Here is a 22,958-nt window from a genome sequence, read left to right on the forward strand (position 1 = left end):
CAGCAGATGTTAAAAAGCACTGGAGACAATATGGACCCTGGAGGACCCCATATAAAAGCTCATATTTTTTAAGAATGACAGTCTCCAAAAGTCACCATCTGGAATCTGCCCGAGAGGTGAGCCACTACAAAATACTGCCTCCCACCCCCCAACCCCCTCAGACGCTCCAGAAGGAAACTAGTTGATAGTACTGAAAGCCACCACAAGATCCAAAAGGACCAACAGCGTCACACTCCCTCTGTCAATTCCCAATTGGAGATCATCCATCAGGCCAACCAAGGCAGTCTCCACCTCACAGTCCATTTGAAAACCAGTTTGAAATGGGTCTAGATAAGAGTTTCTTAACTTTGGGCGCCCAGATGTTGGACTACAACTCCCATCATTCCCAGACATGGCCTTTGTGGCTGAGGATGATGGGAGTTGTAGTCCAACAACATCTGGGGGCCCAAGGTTAAGAAACCCTTGGACCCCCAGACGTTGTTGGACTACAACTCCCATCATTAACCCTGATCTAGATAATCACTTTCCTCCAAGACTGCCTGGAGTTGGTAAGATGTGGAGTTGGTAAGATGTTTCAAAAAAGAGAGTTAAAAAATGGCCACCAAAAATAATTTTACAATTATTAAAATTAAATGTAATTAAAAGCTTGTGAGAACAGGAGTCTTGAGGATCTTCCTGAAAACAAACAGAGAAGGAGGTGCTCTAATTTCAGCAGGGAGCATATTCCAAAGCCATGGGGCAGCCACAGAGAAAGCCTGGTCCCGAATCACCACCAGATGAGCTGGTAGCAACCATAACTGGACCTCCCCAGAAGACTGCAAAAAGGCGGCAGAGTTCATGACACAGGAGGCGCTCTCTTAAATAGCCTGGACCCAAGCCGTTAAGGGCTTTATAGGTAAAACCAGCACTTTGTATTTCACCCAGAAACATATCGGCAGCCAGTGCAGTTCTTTCAAAACCAGTGTTATATAGTCACTTCATGTTGTCCCAGAGACCAATCTGGCTGCCACATTCTGTATCAATTGTAGTTTCCCGACTACGTACAAAGGCAGCCCCACGTAGAGCACATTACAGTAGTCAAGATTGGAGATTACCAGCATATTGATTGATTTAAGATCAGTGTTCGCTTTCCTTGAGGCTACATGAAGTAGCAACCATTTCTTACTCTACTTGGTGTATTGCCACCTCCCTCCTCCAATAAAGTTGCCATCTCCCCTGGATTTCCGGCCGGTGCCCAGATTTGAGCTCTCTCCCCACCCACCCCGGCGCCCGGGTCAGCTCTTTATCTGCCCAAATTTTAGCTGCAGCCACCCATCTCTTCTGCAGCTGTGGCAGCGGCACAACTTGGGCTATGGAAGGCTGGCTCAGCGAACGAAGAGGCTTGCTGTCATCAGCCGAGCAGCTGCTTCTGTGTGCCTGCACCTGTGTAGTCCGTGGCACATGGCATGTGGCAATGTCTTGTCTGTCACTCGCCCGCCCAAACCGCAGAGTGAGTTTGAGGTGAGAAGCACAGTTAGCCTTCTCAGCAGCCCGCACCACCCAAGGCCCAAACAGAACTGAGCCGAACAGAGAGTGAGGAGGAGGGGATATGGTGCACACAGTTTAGCAGAAGGATAGCTGTTGGGAGCTCGGAGGTGAGGGGGGTGTTTCTCCAAAACTTAAGTTTTAATCTCAAGGACAAAGCTTCATGTTAAACACAGGAGTGAGGATCCAGTCAGGCATGACGCCCAGAGAGATAAGGAGGAACGGTCTTGTTTTGAGGAAGGGAGGAGCAAAACTGTGTCTTTCATGCTCGCTCCCTTCTCCTCCCGAGGAGTGCAGAGCCGGGAAGAATGACACCTTGCCAGCCTAAAGCAACTTTACATTGGCGGGGGGGGGTGCATTTTAATGCAGAACAACCCTGCAAGGGAAAAGATCAGAGAAACAGTCCCCGTCTCCCTTGGAGCAACCAAATTTGTATTGTTGGATTTTGGAAACAAACCGCAGTATTTCCATTCCATTTTTGGAGGCTGTCTTGGCAGTGGCAGGACGGCTGCCTCCGAGTCCCCAACGTCTGCATGCTTATTAATGTAGTGTAACTGGCCCACTAAAGGAGCCCAATGAGCCTGTTAAATGAAAGCAGCATTCAAAAAACACAAGTACATAACTGAAACTGATCACTTCTACTTTTATTCATCTAACGAAATGTCTCAATGCGGTTTGGGAAGAATATGGGGTGGTATGAAGCTGCTGAATGCATCTCCATCCAGCAGCAAATTTGGAAACAGTTGTTTGACAGCAAGGCAGGAGGGAGGGAGAGTGGGGGGCGGGGTGGTTTGGTTTGTAAAATGTTCTCGGATACGTGCATCTACACTACTTATAAGTAAGGAAAGATAAGACGTTTACTGTGAAAACTTCTAATACAGTTATACTGAAACTTCTAACAGTAATACTGAAAACAGTATTGGGCAAGTCACCTAATAGCGCAGCAGGGAAATGGCTCGACTACCAAGCCAGAGGTTGCTGGTTCGAATCCCCGGTGGTACTTTTCCCAAACTATGGGAAACACCTATATCGGGCAGCAGCGATATAGGAAGGTGCTGAAAAGCATCATCTCATACTGTGTGGGAGGAGACAATGGTAAACCCCTCCTGTATTCTACCAAAGCCAACCACAGGGCTCTGTGGGCTCCAGGAGTCGACACCAACTCGACAGCACACTTTACCTTTATAGTAATACTGTTGGCTACATTAAAATAGTTTAAATTAAAATGGCCTGTTTTGGTGTTATATTTTATGTGCTGATCTCAGGATGCAAAGGGTGATATGGCTCAAGGATACTGAAAGCCTTAATCCCCAGCATGTTTTGTAGAGTCAATTGTAGAATTTAGTGATGATGAATGCACTCAACACTGCTTCTCAACATAAGCTGGGCTATCTTCACCAATAAATAGCATCTGCAGGTACTGGAAAATGGGGTGGCAGAGCTGGCAGTCTGCAGTTGGTAAGGGAATCTATGACAGCACTACACACAGCTAATTAGACAAGGTTAAAAACTAAACGATATTAGAAAGAGTTGGAAAATTTAAAGGATCTAGACTAGATATTAAATGCTGCCTGAAATGGTCAGGTAAAAGATAATTCCCCAGCTGTTGGTGGTTGAAGTCCAGAGGGGAGACATTTCACAGTGCATCAGAAAGCTTGCATACTTTGCATAATATACAAATTAGGCTGCCTGGATTTGGGAAGCCTGAATATGGCAACCCTATCGTCCAATCAACAACTCCAATAAAACAACTACAGAGCAAGAGATCTAAAACTTGTGACCTTAATTCTACTATCATCCTTCTGAACAGCAAACACCTCCATTGCTACTAATTAACTTTTTGTGCATGTGCAAATTATCTGAATTAAATTTAAGGTTGAAAACCCAGTATACAGTCGCAATCTTGACTTCAGCCCAATTGTGCATCCAAGGGCTAAATTCTTCGACGAAAGCTGTTGCATCTTCATAACACAGGATTTTAATGGCTCATATCAAATATATTAAAAATAAGCTTCTAAGAATGCATTCAGGCAGCTAGGCCTCTATGACTATACTCATACTATTAAAATATATATATCAGAAGACCCACATAGTTAAATCAGGAGGTGACAAGGCCTAGAATAAGGAAGGAAAGTGATTTACTATATGCAGAGATTACACGACTCTTCCTATATAATTACCAACTATTGTGAGACCAAAACAGCACCATAATTGCATATGAAATGGAGGTGAACTTTAATTAGAATGCATTTTGTTCTCTCCGTTGCGAACACCTGCATTTTATAGATAATTGTTCTACCTGCTTAAACTGCATAAGAGTTTGCGAATTGTATTCGCCGCATTTTGCTCTGAAAAAATAAGACATTTTCCCTACACAATTAGAGGGCTCAACTGTACCTTTACATAAACAGCATAAATACCTGGCGGTTGTGTTGAAAGCATGCCAAGGATTCATTGAATAAGGCCAGAAACGCCATTGTACTATTCGATAAGCCTTCACTGTTATTCTTTAAACAATCTGTGAAAGGGAGGAAAACAGACGAAAAAGGCAATATAATCCGGTGTCACTTTCTAAAATGGCCCTTTTAGACCAAGGTTCATTTCTTAAGATCTTGCTCCTTCTGCTTCCCTCTGAGCAATGTCACACTGCAGCCCTCATTCACTGGTGCTCTACCTCATGTAATCTGGGATGATACAATTAGCATTTTGAATTAATTGACTGCAGAATTGAAAGAAGAAAGAACTCATAAGGAAGAGGCTTTGAGCTGCCCTCGGGCTTTTAGGAAACCAAGGAATGCCTCACATGATGCCATAAAGAAACTTTGTGCAAGAATGCAAAAAAACACCCAAAGAACATCAGATTATTATTATTATTATTAGTTCAATTTCTATACTGCCCTTCCAAAAATGGCTCAGGGTGGTTTATACAGAGAAACAACAAATAAATAAGATGGATGAGAAGATTAGAAAGAGAGATGAGCTACGTTTTTCAGAACGGAGTCCAAACAGTTTCACCTTCAAGGAAGGAGAAGCTAAATTTGCCTGCTTTGTACATACTTTTAAAGTACTCCCAGAGGATACATACTTCCCCTAAGTTATCTCCCAACAGGATTTGGTATCAACCGACTTTATAGTGTTACTATTCTTCACATTTTAGAAAAGATACAAAATGGCACTTACAGTATTCTGACATTGTTTCATCCAAAATATGAAACATTCAAATTTAGCCTTTGAAAATAATTGATAAATGCACTCGGAAATCTTTGAACATTTTCTACCATCCCATTTCAAATGTATCTTTCCAGCCACACAGACTAGCAACACAAAAGACACACAAACAAAACCAAGGTTGAGATTAATAGATAATTAGGTTTCTAGAGGGTGAAGATACCCACAAGATGGATGTTTCATCACTTTCTACTAGAGGTAAATAGTCTGAATATCTGCATAGGTTACAGAATGCACATTCAAGACTGCCTATGTACAAAGACTGGATGAGAAGGCTTTAAAGATGGCAAGACACCTCCTATTAGGGATGTGCACGAACCTGTTTGGAGGCTCTTTTAAGAGTCTCCAAACAGGTATGAACAACCGGCAGCTCAAAGGCGGGGGGGGGGGATACCTTTAAGGGCGGGGGAGGGTGCTCGTACCCCTCCCACTGTGCTTCCCCCACCAGCACTGCACTTTCAAACCATCCGGCGGGGCGGTAGTGTACCTCCCTGTCACCCCATCCCCTTGTCGGGCCGGAAGTGCCCCGCACATGTCGGGCACACATGCGACGTGCACACACGAGTGCCAATGTGTGCACACAGAGACCGTGCGGTACTTCCGGTCCGATGAGGGGACAAGGCAGCAGGGAGGAATGCTGCTGCCCCACCAGACCATTTGGAAGTGCAACGCCGGTGGGGGAAACATGGCAGGAGGCATAAGAGCAGCAGCACCCCCGCCTTCAAACCGGCCCCGCCAGTTCCATGCACATCCCTAACTCCTATTCCTTGCGCACGTAAAATTATTTTGCCTGAGGGACTTCTGCTAAACCATTTGGTTAACAGTGGGAATAATCAACGTTTAATAGCCAATTTTTTTTAACGCCCCAAACAGACATATTGATCACACACAGTTCTCTTGCTTTATAAGGGACTGAGTACTGCCAGCTACAACGAAAATGAAGAACATTAAGCTTAATCACTTAACCAGAGATACAGCAGGAACAAAAACCTGAGTCTTTAACTAGTTTTATTTAACACACATATGCCACTTCTCGCCCCCAAAGTGAGGTCCAAGGTGGTTAACATCATGCTGTCACAGTATATCATTTTTTTAAAGTTTTCATTTCTCAAATTATACATAGTGTAAGCCACCCTGAGTGAGATTCTATTAAAGAAAGATACAATATAAATAATAATAATAATAACAGTAATAACAATGACAATAATGGCATCACCATTGTTTACTATTGACAAGGACCGCAAAACACTCCCAGAGCATGCACACATGCGCGCGCGCGCGCGCACACACACACACACACACACACGGGAGGGATGTGCACCAAACCGGCGGTGGCCGGTTCAAGGAAGGGTAACTTTAAGGGCAGGGGAGGGTGCACTCCCCGCCCCGTTTCCCCCACTGGCGCTCACTGGAAAACCAGCCCAACGGGGCAGCAGCATACTTCCCTGTCACCCCTCAGACCGGAAGTGACAGGAAGTAGTGTGTGAACATCATGCTCGCTTGCATGCATGTCAGGCGCACACGTGACAGCACACGCTATTTTCTGTCACTTCCGGTCCAAAGAGTAGACGGGGCAGCAGGGTGGTATGCTGCCGCCCTGCTGGACAGGTTTTCCAGCAAGCACTAGCAGGGGTAATGAAGCGGGGGGGGGAGTGCACCCTCGCCCAGCCTTAATGTTATCCCCCCGCCCTCAAACTTCCAGAACCACCCAGTGTTCGAACACCGTAAAAGGGCCTCTGAACAGGTTCATGAACATCCCTAACACAGAGACACACACACACAAGGTTAAATTGCCCATCAAAGGTCAAAGTCAGTGGTTCCCAACTAGGGTTCCTCCAGATCAGGCATCCCCAAACTGCGGCCCTTCAGATGTTGCTGAACTACCACTTCCAGCATACCCAGCCACAAAAAATTGTGTCTAGGGATGCTGGGAGTTGTAGTTCAGCAACATCTGGAGGGCCGCAGTTTGGGGATGCCTGCTCCAGATGTTACTAAAGTACAACTCTCATCACCCCCAGATATCACCCCCATCGTAGCTGAGAATGATGGGAGTTGTAGTTCAGCAACATCTGGAGGAACCCTGTTTGGGAACAACTGGTGTAAGTGAATAGGGAAGACTTTGCCTGATACCTAACGATAGCAAGTGAAGGCACCAGCAGATGTTAAGAACAGCCCTGCTGGATAAGGCCCAAGGCCCATCTAGTCCAGCATCCTGTTTCGCGCACTGGTCCACCAGATGCCACTGGAAGCCACAGGAGGGAGTTGAGGGAATGCCCTCTCTCCTGCTGTTACTCCACCGCAACTGGTACTCAGAGGCATCCTGCCTTTGAGGCTGGAGGTGGCCTATAGCCCTCTGACTAGTAACCAATGATAGACCTCTCCTCCACGAAGTTATCTAAACCCCTCTTAAAGACATCCACGTTGTTGGCTGTCATCACATCTTGTGGCAGAGAATTCCACAAGTTGATTATGTGTTGTGTGAAAAAGTACTTCCGTTTGTTGGTCCTAGATTTCCTGGCAATCAAGTTCATGGGATGACCCGTGGTTCTAGTGTTATGGGAAAGGGAGAAGAATTTCTTTCTATCCATTTTCACCACACCATACTTGATTTTATAGACCTCTATCATGTCTCCCCGCAGTCTTTTTTCTAAACTAAAAAGCCCCAAGTGTTGTAGCCTTGTCTCATAAGAAAGGTGCTCTAGGCCCCTAAAAATCTTGGTTGCCCTCTTCTGCACCTTTTCTAGTTCTACAATGTCCTTTTTTTAGAAGTGGTGACCAGAATTGTACACAGTACTCCAGGTGTGGCCACACCATAGTTTTGATTAAGGGCATTATAATATTATCCCCTTCCTAATGATCCCTAGCATGGAATTGTCCTTTTTTTAATAGCTGCCGCACATTGAGTCGGCATCATCCTTGAGAGAAAGTTCCAGAGTCAGGATGAGAAAGGCTCTCTTTTCTCCTCATCTCCCACTTGACTGCCACAGGAGAGGGCACCTGGAGAATGGCCTCCAATGATACTCTCAGCTGCCAGGCATACTTTCATGCAGAAGTTGGCAGTACATCAGCTGCCACTCTGGCTTTAAAGATCAAAACCAGTGCATAGGTAATATCTGTACTAGCTGGGGGCACACAAACAATCAAGTTATTGCTGGAGTACATCAGTTCCCATGGAAGAGAATATAACTGACATCCTAACAAACACTGCAGGCATGCAACTGAAGAATGCACACCACTCCCACTTCTGAAGGATGGGCGCTCATGCTGAAAGGGGAATTTGACTATCTCTTCTTCCCCCCACGTTCTCTGCAATATGTAATTATGTCTCTGAGGGCCGCATAGCCCTCAAAGATATAACTGAATATTGCACAGAATGCTTCCAGAGGAAAAGGAGATGAGTGAAAATTGCCCCCACCATCAGTGAGCACTTGTGTTTCACAAAAGGACGCAGAGCTGCTGTGGTCATGTATCTTTTGTCTGCACACCCACAGCACTGGTTAGGATGTCAGCCAATGTCAAAACACATTATAGTTGGTGATTAACTTAATTGAAGTCCTGAAAAAAATCAAGGCTAACATCTGGAAAGATTGGCTGGAGAAAGCTTGGAGTGTGTGTCATAAATGGTCAAATTAACACATTTGGTCAGACTCAGAGAGGACCAAGAAAAGATAATGAAAACTAATGGTAGATATCCTAACTAATGAAACTCCAGTGCTTCTGAAGAATTCCAGACTAACTCTCCAGTGGTGAGTTGGAGACTCACCATGTGGCAGGAGTGAATTTCTATTAACTCCCCTTTCTGGAGCTCCATTGTGATACCCCAAAACGTATCCCCACGGGCTGCATGATCCTCGGATACACGAGGATCATGTATCTGGGTGACAAAGAGCACTTCCTGGAAAAGGGGAGGTCATAAAAAGTTGCCCCCACTACTGTGCCAGCTGTGGAGTTGAGTTTTGGTATTGTACCAAAAGTATTGGTACTTTTCAGAAGTACCAATACTTTATTAATCAGAATGTCAGCCAATGGGATTTATTGTATGCTGGAATAAAACCATTACATACTGGAATCAATGCTATCAACACAATTTTTCAAGAACTGTTATCTGTAATGATTTTCCTTTTAATTTCAAAACTCAAAAGACCATATCAGCAATTGATATATCAAATGAACTTATGAATATGCTAACATGATTTTAAAAGGGAAGTATGCTTTTGTATTTTAGATACAAAAATATAAATTAAGAAGAAAAAAAGAAACATTATTACCGGTATGAATCTTTTTGTTTACTACCGATGCAAATAACTTTAAAATAGATATGCACAGTGGTGGTATTAAGCAAGAAAGTAGCCAAATGGAATAATACCTACTTGCACAGTTTGCTTTGTCCCACGTTTCACTAAAGAATGTATACAGGATCACAACTATCTGCAGTCTATCAGACATCAAAAGAACGTTGGCACAGCTGTTACTCGCAGAGTTCTGAAAGGGGGAGGGGAAAGACACAATTATACATTCATATAAATATAGGTTTTACTAGTTTAGTACAGACAAGTCTTAATTTATTTCACCAAGCAGAACAAAAGTGGCCAAAGACTGTCATAGTTCCACAAATGCCAAAGGTTGGTGGGTGAGGCGGAATTGCTAAAGAAATGCAGTCATTGGGCTGGATGGAACTCCCTTGAGTCTGAACAACTCCCAAAGGTTGGATTCTTCATAAAATAGTTCCCCAGAGATCAACCCATTGCAGATCACAGTATGCCACAAGCAGAGAGCAAGAGTCAACCACTATGCCAAAGTATCTGCAGAGGAAATGAGGAGAATACCTCCTGGAAAGGGGCCTCCAATGATACTCTCAGCTGCCAGGCATACTTTCATGCAGAAGTTGGCAGTACATCAGCTGCCACTCTGACTTTAAAGATCAAAACCAGTGCATAGGTAATATCTGTACTAGCTGGGGGCACACAAACAATCAAGTTATTGCTGGAGTACATCAGTTCCCATAGAAGAAAATATAACTGACATCCTAACACACACTGCAGGCATGCAACTGAAGAATGCACACCACTCCCACTTCTGAAAGATGGGCGCTCGTGCGGAAAAGGGAATTTGACTATCTCTTCTTCCCCCCACATTCTTTGCAATATGTAATTATCTCTCCGAGGGATATCTTAACAAAAAAAACCACACAAAAACACTAAAGCAAAAAAAAGTGGGGGGGGGGCTAGAATGTAGTTTTGAGTTTTTAAGCTGTCCAATTCAGTGAACTTACTACACTAACAGCAAAGTTTGAAGCTGTCTTATACCAACAGACTACTGGCCCACTAGTAGCGGCTAACCAAGGTCTCAGTAGATGTACTGCCCAAGCCTGCTACTTGAGATCCTAAGCTTTCTGCATTCAATACAAGTGCTCTGCCACTGAACCATGAGCCTTCTGAAGAGAGCAGAAAAGTGATATGTGCAAACTTCAGAGCTGAACTGGGATTACAGGACAATCCATAAACCAGCAAAGTTGGAGTGCTTGATTTAGACTGGTGTGCAGCACAATCCCACAATCCCAACATGTTTTCTCAGAAGTAAGCCACATTGGATATAATGTAGTTTACACCTTAGCGAGTGTGCTTAGCACATTACATCCACTTGAAAACAACAAATGGTTTTTGGAGCTAAGCCTAAAGGTCTCTCTACACCAGCCTACTTTTCCAATTTGCCACTCAGAGAAACTCCATTTCCCATCTCTGTTTGTCACTGCTTAACATTCATTTGTCCCACAGATAGCCTTTTCCTGGCTACTGTTTCTTTCCGCCCCCCCCACCATATATCCGATTTTCTACAAATACACCTTGTAGCGGATTAAAGCCTTTGTCTCAGAGCAAGCTCATGTGAGAGAAAGGAATGCTGAATCATCCCTGCTGAGCTGCATGACTAGGCTTATCCTAAAACTCTTCTGTACTTTTGGTAGGTTCAAAAATGGCTGCCACTGCCACCCCTCTTTATTACAGAGCGTGAACGTTCCTGGGCTTGGGGTGGAATTCCCAGAGAAAACTCTTTTCCGATTGGAAAAGTACAAAAATCTTCCATGTGTATGCTTGCATGTGGTGAGAAAAACTGATAGCTATGGACCGCCTGAGGCGTGTTTGCACCAGAGTAAAAACTCCTTTCAGCCCCCACCCCTTTCTCTGGAGTTAAAACCCCACTTGGAGAGGCTTGTAAAAGTAAAGAACAAAAAGAAAAACAGTTTTATTCAAATGCTACAGACTGCTCCCATCTGAGGCTCTCTCAGCTTTTGATTACAGGTTTTTAAAAAACTCAGTAGGTTACAAGAATGCTTCAAAAAGCAGCCCAAATGATATTGGGGCAGCACACTTAAAAATTTGTGGTTATCCAGTTGCAAAGATATTTGAAAAACAGGTATTTGAAAAATGCAAACACACACTTAAAAGCTTACAGTACAGGTAAGCAATCACAGAACAGAATCAAGGATATACAAAGTACACACACAAAGAAACCAAAAGTCTAACACAGAGTCTGACTAAAACTTTTCCCTAGACTAACTTCCCAAAGCCAAAGTCCTGGCTTCCTTTTCTTGAACTCATCAAACTCTGGTTGAGGATTCAAGCTTCCTGACCTCGTGGCTTCCCAGGACCTGCAGAGAAATTTTCCTGCAGCCAATCTGCACAGCCACATGTCGTCCTCTATACTCCCAGCCAGTTTCTTCTAATAAAGAACTCCTTCTTCCTCCCAATGGCTCTCTCGGTCTCACCTACCTGTTGTGCTGATTGACAGGCTGATGTACTCCAGGGCTCAGCCAGTCAGGTCAGGGTTCACTTCCAGTTAACGCTTTGTGGGAGGGGTGGCTGATCACTACACACTTGTTCACCATAGACACACTCATTTCTGCTTAAAAATTTGCCTATGTAAATAGGGCGTGGCAGGCCTTTTTGACTTTGCACAATCCTGGATATTTTCACCATCCAGTTTCAATCCCACTTCCTTTTTTAGCAGAGCATGTCACAATTGCTGGTGGGTGTTAAGGACAAAAATATGCAAACAGCATTTCAGTAGAAGAAAATTAGGATCACAAGCACAGAGTGGAAAATCAGAGATATATTGGAAAAACATAAAGATTAGCATTGAGACAATCGGAAACAAAATAGTAATGTGACAAGAATTACTAGTGCAGATACACCTCAAGTCACTCATTTGCTAGATGCAAGAAGTGTTCTACTATGAGCAAAACAGGATCTTTCTTTCAAAACTGGAGATGAGCAAGCTGTCCCAACTTGGCTTTCTGAATCAGCAAGGCCCAGTATTGGGCTAAAGGAGTGCTGTTTTCCATACACAAGTGGACAAATTTGTTGGTACCCTTACAGCTCATTGAAAAAGTGTTTTATGCCTCCTGAAAAGCGATTACATGAAAAGCAGTTGTCCCATGTATACCTGCATGCCTTTGATATGTCATCGAGTAAAGCAAAACAAGTGTGAAAAGCGATAAAGTAGTGCTTATTCTACAAAGATATTCTAAAGTGGCCTGGGCACATTGGTTGGTACCCCTAGAAAAGATCATAAATAATTGGATTAGAGTAATTTTTCAAATTAGCTGTTTTCTTTAATTAGTATCACACATGCCTCCAATTGTGCAATCAGTCATTCAGCTTATTTAAATGGAGAAAAGTAGTCACTCTGCTGTTTGGTATCATCTTGTGTCCCACAATGAACATTGACTAGAGAAAGCAAAGGAGAGTTGTCTGAGGAGTTCAGAAAGAAAATCATAGACAAGCATGTTAAAGGCTAAGGCTATAAGACCATCTCCAAGCAGTCTGATGTTCCTGTGACAATAGCTGCAAATATTATTAAGAAATTCAAGGTCCATGGGACTGTAGTCAATCTCCCTAGATGCAGCCACAAGAGGAAAATCAACCCCAGAATGGGCAGAAGGATAGTGAGAATGGTAGACAAAAAGCCAAAGACAACTTCCAAAGAGGTACAAGCTGAACTCCAAGGTCAAGGTCCATCAGTGTCTGATCGCACCATCCGTCGCTCTTTGAGTGACAGTGGGCTCAATGGAAGACGACCCAGGAGGATTCCACTGTTGAAAGAAAAACATAAAAAGCCAGACTGGAATTTGCTCAAATGTATATTGACAAGCCACAATGCTTCTGAAAGAATGTCCTTTGGACAGATGAGACAAAACTGGAGCTTTTTGGCAAGTCACCTCAGCTCTATGTCCACAGATGAAAAAATGAAGCTTACAAAGAAGAGAACACCATACCTACTGTGAAACATGGAGGAGACTCGGTTATGTTTTGGGTCTGCTTTGCTGTGTCTGGCACGGGGTGCCTTGAGTCTGTGCAGAGAACAATGAAATCTCAAAACTATCAAGACATTCTGGAGCGAAACGTACTGCCCAGTGTCAGAAAGATCTGTCTCAGTCGCAGGTCATGGATCCTCCAACAGGATAACAACCCAAAACACACAGCTAAAAGCACCCAAGAATGGCTAAGAACAAGACACTGGACTATTCTGAAGTGGCCTTCTATGAGTAGTGGTGTGCACGGAACCGCCGTGGTGCGGTCCGGCACTGAGGGCGGTCTACCTTAAAGGGCGGAGGGGTAGTACTTACCCCTCCCACCGCTCTTCCCCCTCCGGCGCTGCATTTAAGAACGAAGTTTCGGGGGTGGCAGCGTTCCTCCCTGCCGCCCCTGCCCCCGTCGTTACCCGGAAGTCTTGGATCTAATGCTAGTCTTGGCTAGCATTATACTTTACATGTGATTTATTATAGCACTTAGCAATAGCACTTACATTTATATACCGCTCTATAGCCGGAGCTCTCTAAGCGGTTTACAATGATTTAGCATATTGCCCCCAACATTCTGGGTACTCATTTTACCGACCTCGGAAGGATGGAAGGCTGAGTCAACCTTGAGCCCCTGGTCAGGATCGAACTTGTAACCTTCTGGTTACAGGGCAGCAGTTTTACCCCTGCGCCACCAGGGGCTCAGTGTTATTATGTGTTTATTTCGATTGTTGTATGCTGCCTTGAGGGCATTTGTTAAATTGTGGGAAACAGGCCCTGTAAATAAAATAAAAGATAAACAAATAAACCTCCTAGACTCAGATGGGAAAGAGTGGAGAAGATGCAAACATTCTTTTTCAGAGGGAAGCTCTGCCTGGAATGGTAGATTTTCACATGCAGAGAGCTCTTGATGCAAGGCAGTGCTTAGAGATGCAACCCCCTATTCCACAGTGGTACAGTCCTCCCACAACTGCATCACATGTGTTTTCCTGAACATCTGAATCAGCTTTAAGTCCCTTTAGCAGATTCAGCTTCCTTCTCAAAAGACACTTCCAGTAACAATTCATGACCAAATTCCTTAATCAAGCTAGGCTTGTTTCAGCCTGAACTAGGGTCCCCCCCCCTCCAAAAAAAATAGAACTTAAGTGCTGCACGAAAGCATTTAGGCAACTGCAGAATTTTTAATTTGTTATACATATACCTCTGCTAACTCCATAAAAGACAGCAGATTCTACCAGAGTTGTACAAAAGGAAACTGACATAACCTACTGTTTAGTTCCACTGATTTTAACCACATGTGACTGCTTGAACCTCACATTGACATTTTGGCAGTTAGTCAGACCCATACTTATTTTCCAATCATGATATCTTTTATTTCCTTCTGGGTTCTTGCTGATCCAAAGCAATGACTGCTCCAGTCATAGACAATAGACAGAAAAGTCAATAGGCTTACAAGTATTTTCCAGGTGCAACCGAGCATTCACAACAGTAAGAGAGTTCTTAACTCTTCTTGAATGCAGATCCAGCATAACTTGTGACACAGCTGACCAAGCCAGCAATGGAAACCCAACTGGGACTCAATAACCCTCCTGCTTTTGTTGCCTAATAGGTTTCAAAAATGGGGGATGCTGAGCAAACACAATACAGGCCTGACTGGTGAATTATGTCCAACTTGCTGGGCCACAAGTTACAGAGGTCTGCTTCAGTATTTATGCAAAAATTGAATGCTGAAAATCCACACATTTGTGTACAATCTTCATTGTCTGTCTGTTGCTCAACTATGGTTGTCAAAGAAAACAAACCCAGCTGGTCAATTAAATTGCAACTGGTGTTCTTTTTGACACCAGCATAGTGTCATCTGTCAGCATGGGCAAAAATGAGGGTAAGAATGGAAGTACATTTATCAGATGTCAAGCCAGAAATCCTGCCTACTCCTTTAAGCCTTCCAAGGCACAAGAAGAGTACTGTATATGTAGAAGTTGCACTTCTCACCCTGTTCTGCCACTAGTTCCTTTCCCCACCATCAGCAAGCAGAACCCTGGTGTTACCACCACTTGGCAGTCAGGAAGAACTGACTTCCTCATTTACATCTCCATGTCTGTAATTTATTTTCATTCTGGGAGCTAACTTTTAGTCAGATGAACTAGATTAGATACTGACAGATCTGCAAATCGCGACAGGAGTCCCTTGTCCCAATACACCAGAAATACAAGACATTAAAACACACTGTGTAACTGGGATCCGGCAACCACGCCTGCCCCAGCCACACCCTCTTTGTCTCCAGCAGGCACTAGAGGAGAGCTTGGCGGCTGATAAACGCTAAACTGGCCTGCGCAAGAGAAAGACGCACACGCACCCCCACGCCGGTGGAGATGTTCCCCCAATTATTCGTGACCTCCTGGAACTGGTGGTAGCAGTTCTGGCAGATCCTCACAGGCCGGGCGTTCCGCAGTAAGCAACCTATCAGCCTCACGCTACTGTTGGTGAAGCCAGTCAGGAGTTCCTGGCACTCCGGGTCCAGTTCCAGCAGAGGCAAGTCCCCCAGGAGCCCCGATCCCAGCAAAGACAGGTCCTCCGCCTCCTCCAACATTTCCAGGGACAGGGGGCGGCGCCGGCCTCCCAAAACCATCTCTTCCTGGCCACTCGGCAATAAGTGTCGGCTAAGAAAGAGGCTGTCCCCGGCACAGAGGCCCAGCAAGACGCCGGGCAGGAGAAGGAGCGTGCCCGGGCCCATAGCGGCCATCTGACTGTGCCCGCCGGACGAGGCGGAAGCGCAATCGGCAGCAGCGTCTTCCTCCTACTGCAGCGGCGGCCGCAAACGAGATACCGTCACGTGCAACGGGGAGCAATGTTGTCAACATTCGGGAACTAGGTTCAGCGTAGCGTCTCATTGGCTGCTGGGATCGTGAGCTGGGCGGGAGGGGTCACTCGAAAGATGGAGGCGGAGTCAAACTGCGTGTCTCGTTTAGAAGAAGTCGCGAGTGGAAATGTTGGAGGTGTTGCTAGTTATGGCGTTATATTTAGATCTTTTATAACCCGCCTTTTTCATATGGGCTCGGGGCTTAGAAGAGAAACGTTGCCTGCCCATACACAACAGCTAGTAAATACATATAGAGTGAATATTCCCCCTTTTATGTATACTGCTATATTTAACGTGGGCCAACGAACAGAATTTTTCCCTTAACTTTTTTCTATCACCGTTGTGCTGCAACCCAGTCCCTCCTATGCATACCTTCTCGGTAGTAAATCCCACTGTGTTCAGAGGGGCTTACTCCCAGGTAAATGAGCACAGAATTGCAGCCACACAGCCCATTTAGAAATCCCCCTAAATTCAATGTTTCATCATATCTCCATGTAATAGACTAGGAAGATTCATGAGCTGGAGTAGAAAGGGAGGCGTGTGCCGGATCAGGGTGTCAGTAATGGGGTTGCAGCACTGAGTAAAATGTTAACCCTTCCACTGCTGAGCTTATTTGGTTACTTAAAGGTTTCTGACCTACTACTTGGTTACGTAGAGATTTCTTTACATTATATATTTTGTTTTGTTTTTTACTTTGAAAACTATCATTGTCCCAAATATAGAGCGGTAGAGCAACCATTTGATCAAGCAGCCTAGCTAGCACCTACCTTGCATGCCAGCCAGTGCTGTATTGCAAACTAGGGCTATACCACTAGAATATATGGTGGGGAACTAGCTTCATGGGGGAAAATACACAATCTTACAGTATTAAAGGACCAGATATAAGAATAGCTCTACTGGATCAGACCCAAACCGCTATCTAGTCCAGCATCCTGTTTCCCACAGTGACCCACAAGATACCTCTGGGAAGCCCACAGTCAGGATTCCGAGGCATCCTACCTCTGAACATGGAAGTAGCCTATAGCCATCAGAACTATTATTTATTTTATTTATTTATCAAATTTATACCCCACCCAAACTTGCATCTCTGGGCGGCTAACAATAATTAAAACGCACATAAAATTTAAAACAGTTCAACATATAACAAGACATATAAAAGTTAAAAACAATACAAGAATTTAAAAACCATAACATTAAACAAACAGTATTTTTTAAAAACCCGAGAAAGCTTGGGTAAAAAAATGGGTTTTCAAATTTTTAAAAAAATTGCCAGAGATGAGGAGGATCATAACTGAGCAGGGAGCGCATTCCACAATCTAGTAGCCACTGATAGACTTGTCCTCCATGAATTTGTCTAAGCCCCAATTAAAGCAATCCAAGCTGGTGGCTATCACCACATCTAGTGGCAGAGAATTTCATAGATTAATTATGTGCAGTCTACTTTTTGTTGCATCAGCTGGAAGACAATGGGAGTGAAAATGCACTCCATGACCTCCCTCCCATCCTGCACATGCCTATATGTACATGTGGCATTGAAGTCCCCTCCCTACATTATTATGAGTTTGGCCATCTTGATCATTTGTGCATGAATGGCCAGGGACTTTAACAAAGAAGACTAAAGGAACTATAATGTATTTATTTGATTTGATTTATATACTGCCCTTCCAAAAATGGCTCAATACCTCCATATAATAGACTAGGATTAGTCTATTAGTATGATTTAAGTATTAATATAATGAAATGAGGATGTTTTTCCTAAGGTAAAGAATCCAGTCTTCAAAATAAGTGCTTGCTGATCCAAAGCAATGACTGCTCCAGTCATAGACAATAGACAGAAAAGTCAATAGGCTTACAAATATTTTCCAGGCGCAGATTTTCCAGAATTTCCATTTCCATTTTCCAGAAAGATTCAGTCTTTCTGAAGACTGAATTCTTCAGTAATCCTCTGAGCTAAAGAAAAGTGCAAAGAAGTAGTAGCCAAACTTGCAGTTTGAATTCAGAGAGAAAGAATGAAAGAGACCTGGAAGTTTCTAGGTGGAGTTAACTGAAATTGGGGTGTAACTTTGTGGGGGCTACATGAGCAGCTTTCTGGGAATCTGATGTAGGGTTAGAAGATTTGCTGCCTTCTGTAGGAGTGTTGATTTGCTTCTAATGTGCTCTGCTTGTTTACTTATTGTAACCAGCTTGGGTGGTCGGACTCACAAACCCCTGTTGCAGTGCAGTACCCGGTAGTTGCTGCCACCACTTTCTGTCTCCAGAGAAAACTCAAGTTTGAGTCTGAATCAACCTTTGGATGATCCCCTCTTTCTCCGCAGAGCGGGAGCCTGGCTCAGTTCACCCCTTTAGCTAGGTTTGCCTTTAAGTAGCTCAACCAAGCAGTCAGCTCATGGGAAGCTGCAACTCTGGAGTCTCTGAGCAACACACACAATAAACTACAAGATCATTCTTTCTAAGGAATGATCTAAGGAACCAAAGTGGGTAGGGGAGTAGGTAAGCATTGGCAAAAATGAAGCAAAAGTCATTTCTAACTCCAAACACAATCTCAAGCCTTAAGCAAAGCACTTACATTTTTTGATGTAGGATGGTTCAGCCGGTAGATGGGAAATTAGCTGACACAAAACAAAGGCTGGTACAACAGAGACCTGGTTGGGGGAGGTTAGTGGTCTTGTGTGGGCCCAACTTCTTGCTCCAGGGTACTCTGTTGCTGAGCAGGTATGGGGAAGCGGGCGGGAGGGTGGAGTGGCTGTAGTCCATAAGAATAATATCTCCTTTTCCAGGATTCCTATGAGAGAACTGACATATTGAGTGTGTGTACCTTAGGTTGGGGACTCGAGATAGACTGGGGATTCTAATGATACCGTCCATGCTGCTGCCTAACAAACTCCCTAGCTGAACTGAAGGAGCTGGTCACTGAATTAGTGTTGAAGTCACCCAGGCTTTGGGTGATTTCATCGTCCTCTTTGGGACTGGCTTGCCTGGTGCTGCTCAGGAGTTCATAGCGGCCATGGCGACTATGGGCCTATCCCAATTAGTCCTAAGACCTACGCATGTAGGTGGTCACATGCTGGATTTGGTCTTTTGATCATATCAGGGGGTGTTCCATAGGTGGGGTCACCTGTAGTTTCTGCATTGTCAGAGGGGGACCACTTCCTGGATAAGGTTGATTTCACAGTCATGTCTACCCCTGCAGGGGTGGTGATTTCACAGGTTGATTTCACAGTCATGTCCACCCCTGCAGGGGTGGTGGACATATTAGAATGGTCCATTCGAGAAAGCTGTTGGATCCAGTAGGATTCCAAAGAGCCTTGGAGGGTTTTTGAGTTGGTTCTGCTGGTGATTCTGTCGATTCCCTGGTGGATACCTGGAACAGGGAACTTACCAGGGCAGTGGAAACTATCGCTCCTAAGCATCCTCCCTGACCCACTTCAAAATTAGCTCCATGGTATATGGAAGAGCTACAAGAGCCACCTAAACACCCTTCCGATGGCTGTTAGGGATGGTAGATATAAAAGGATTCCGTTTAATTTAAGGATTTGCCCCTGTGGAATGGTGCCATAGAAACTACCCCTCATGTTATTTTATTTTGTAAATTTTATAGCGATGCTCATTTAAAACTAATTTCTCCTCTTTGGGGGAAGTTTCCAGATCACTCTGATGAATTTTATTTAGAGTTTTTGTTAACTTTTGTAAAGAGATCACTTTCAATGTGGCTAGGTTTTGCTACATTGTTTGTATTATACGCTCTAGTCTTATGCAATGTTTTTTGTTGTACAGTCTGATCTATGATTGTAATAAAGTTTATCTATCTATCTATCTATCTATATATCTACAAGAGCAGAAGCAGCACGGGAGACAACTGGAGAGCAAACAGGACTCGTCTTGAATTCGATAAGGCACATCATAGAGTCCATTTGAAAGCCTATGCTGTAGCAATATGTGCAGCAAGGAAGTAATTTTATTCTGTGCATATTGCATCTGCAAGTTCTCATCCAGCAGAGCACTCCACATGAGTAGCAGCCCAACCCAGGCTGGGCTGCCCTAGTCTGGGTTGGGCCTTGACCCTAATGTGAATCATGTAAAAGATGGCGCAACCCTGGGTGTATTCACACAGCAGTAAGTCTCATAAATATGCTGAGTACATTGGGCTGCATAACATGATCCATAGATGGATGTACTTCATGGAAGATTCAGTATTCGAAGATATCATCTCTCCAGATAATGTACGGACATTCCTTTTATCAGAGAATACTAAACTCATCACACTTCCCTATCTTCTCTGCCGTTTTGATCCTGGGTGTAGAATGCTTGCATTTGGAAGTAGTGCTGCAAGCAAATTTAATTTTCCTAGGCAGACTGGAAAGGAAAGAATTATGGAAACTGGTTTTGTGGTTTGTTTGTTTGTTTGTTTGTTTGTTTGTTTGTTTGTTTGTTTTTAGTTAAGAAGTGCTCCAGAAAAATACTACCACCCTGCCTGTAATGAACATTTACCCAGTTGGTTCTAACGTCAAATATCTATTTGGCAGCACAAAATATTGAGAACAGCAGTAATCCAACAACAGGAGATCTGGTCTTGTGGTAGCAAGCATGATTTGTCCCTTTTGCTAAGTATGGTCCACCCTGGTTTGTATTTGAATAGGATACTTATGTGAGCACTGTCAGATATTCCCCTTAGGGGATGGGGCCACTCTGGGAAGAGCATCTGCATGCTTACACACAGAAAGTTCCAGGTTCCCTCCCTGGCATCTCCAAGATAGGGCTGAGAGAAACAGGGCTGTCCTTAGATAGCCCTAGCAGGGTGCGGGGCCCAGGGCAAATCAGCCAGTGTGGGGCCCCCTTCCAGTTAATTCTAATGGGGGTTAAAAGAGTGGAGCCCAGGGTGGTTGCCCTGCTTGCCATGCCCGAAGGACAGCCCTGGAGAGAGACTCTTGCCTGCAACCTTGGAGAAGCCGCTACCAATCTGTGTAGACAACACTGAGCTAAATTGACCAATGGTCTGACTTGGTATAAGGCAGCTTCCCACGTTCCTAACAACATTTATAACACAGGCCCCCACAACAGGCTTACAATCTAAAGACAAAGACAAAATACATTTAGGGAGAAAGAGAAAGGAAGATTATAGCAGGCATCGCTGAAGTCAGAACAAATTGTGCACTTGCTTTCTTTAAACTCTGCACTGCACTGGATCAGCTGCATTGGAAACATTCAGTTGCTGAAACAAATATGGGGCGGGGGGGATCAGTATTATATAGTTCCATATGTTTATTTCAGTCTAGTTTTTGCCATAAGCTACAGGTATAAAATACTCAGATACTTAACTAAACTAGAGGTTCTTTTAAAAAAACCAGAGGTCTTTTGAAAATGCATTTGTTCCATCTGACTGTTCCAGCTATTGGCTGAAACACATTCTAGGTCTCCAGTTGTTCTTGGTTTTTGTGGTGTTGTATTGTGTGATTGTGGCGGGTGTGTTTTTTGTTTTTCCTTTTGGTGAGCCGCTTTGGGACATGTATGTGAAAAGTGGAGTAAAGGTAAAATGTGCCATCAAATCAGTTTCTACTCCTGGCAACCACAGAGCCCTTTTAAATATATAAATAAACAAATACAGTGATTTTTCTGTGGATTTCTCTATATTGGCTGGTACTTTACACTGTTCTACAGTAGACAATTTCAAGCATCATTAAGGAACTAGCAAGACTTCCTCAAATAAGCCTGCAATTCTGTGCACATATACTTGTGATGGGAGTAAGCTCTGCCAAATTCAGCAGGAATTGCTCCTAAGTAAACATGACTAGAATTGGACTAAAAGTCTTCTCCACCATAATTTCTATCTAGGTCAGCATATCAGTTAGGTAGTCACATGAATTAGTAGCTTTGCACAATTAATAGAACCACACTAATCTAAACGTCCTCATTGTTGGAAGTGAAGGACTATACACTGTCTCTTGTCTCAATGACATAAGAGGACAGACTAGTGAGTCAGAGGCTAGAGGGTCAAGACATTGCTCATCCCTTCTCTACTGCTCTGACACTATCCCTTTGGAATGTAGATTGCTACTCTTAGGGACTAACTTCCTTCTTTCCTGCTTTGCACTTCCTCTCTTCCTTCTCTTCCTGTTCCTTCTACCTTGCAACATGCAAGCTCCTCTCCCCTGCACAATGTGTGCAGAGAAGATGCAGAATCCATCTGCATCCAGCTAGATAGATAGATTAGAGATCCTAACTCCTCACTTTCCTGTCTAGAATGGAGTTCTCTAATAAATACCATATATATTGATTTGAAACTATGAACTGGCTCCAAGTTACTTTACTCTCAGCATACATGTATGCCTAACTAAATTCCGCTGTGTTGTGCCTCTGTGCACTCTGCTGTAATGAAAAAGGGTTTCTCCTACCAGAGAGAATTCCCAACACCCATCTCACTGCCGACCATGAGACGGACAAAATATTTCTTTCATATCCGTTGAAAAGCAGTATATAATTGATCTTAATGATAATTAATAATATTGTCACACTGCTTGGTGCTATTCCACAGTTTTTGCCTGCCTGTCCTGGACGCTTGAGGTAGCATGAAGAGGAGTCGCCTATACCCAAGCCCCTTGAGCAATGTCTTTGTTTAATTCAACCGCCCAGAGACGAAAGTTTGGGGCAGTGTACAAATTTGATAGATAGATAGATAGATAGATAGATAGATAGATAGATAGATAGATAGATAGATAGATAGATAGATAGATAGTAACATGAAATCTGCAGGAAGTATTCCAGTTCCATTGTCCCCAAGCAGATTTCCATGGCAAATCCATCCTGTTTGTGATCAGTTCCTTCAATAATGCCAATTGTATACTTTATTTGAAGGTTCCAGGTATATTATGGATGCTTTTTTACAGATATAGAGCTTCATTAAGGTTGTAGTCTTAACCCTCATCCAGAGTAATGATTTTTTACACATGCACTTCCTACTCCAAAGTAGTCCCATTGGTTACATTGGATCCTCCCACCAACATTTCCAGGCCACAAAACCCACAATAATTTAACATTTCATTCCAGGGGAGTGCA

General features: G+C 43.8%; 1 protein-coding gene across 1 annotated transcript in view; it reads right to left on the reverse strand.

Moving 5' to 3' along the window:
• OSTM1 (osteoclastogenesis associated transmembrane protein 1) overlaps positions 1–15,923 on the reverse strand; it is a 32,636-nt gene extending 16,713 nt beyond the window's left edge. The window contains exons 1-3 of the mRNA XM_053292602.1: positions 15,405–15,923; positions 9,123–9,234; positions 3,945–4,042 (exon numbers count right to left, since the gene is read on the reverse strand). Of these exons, the coding sequence (XP_053148577.1) occupies positions 3,945–4,042; positions 9,123–9,234; positions 15,405–15,791 (597 nt within the window). The 5' untranslated portion in view covers positions 15,792–15,923. The remainder of the gene's footprint in view (positions 1–3,944; positions 4,043–9,122; positions 9,235–15,404) is intronic.
• Between the last annotated feature and the right edge of the window lie 7,035 nt (positions 15,924–22,958).

This window comes from Hemicordylus capensis, chromosome 1 (assembly GCF_027244095.1).
Source record: "Hemicordylus capensis ecotype Gifberg chromosome 1, rHemCap1.1.pri, whole genome shotgun sequence".
Lineage (NCBI taxonomy): Eukaryota > Metazoa > Chordata > Lepidosauria > Squamata > Cordylidae > Hemicordylus > Hemicordylus capensis.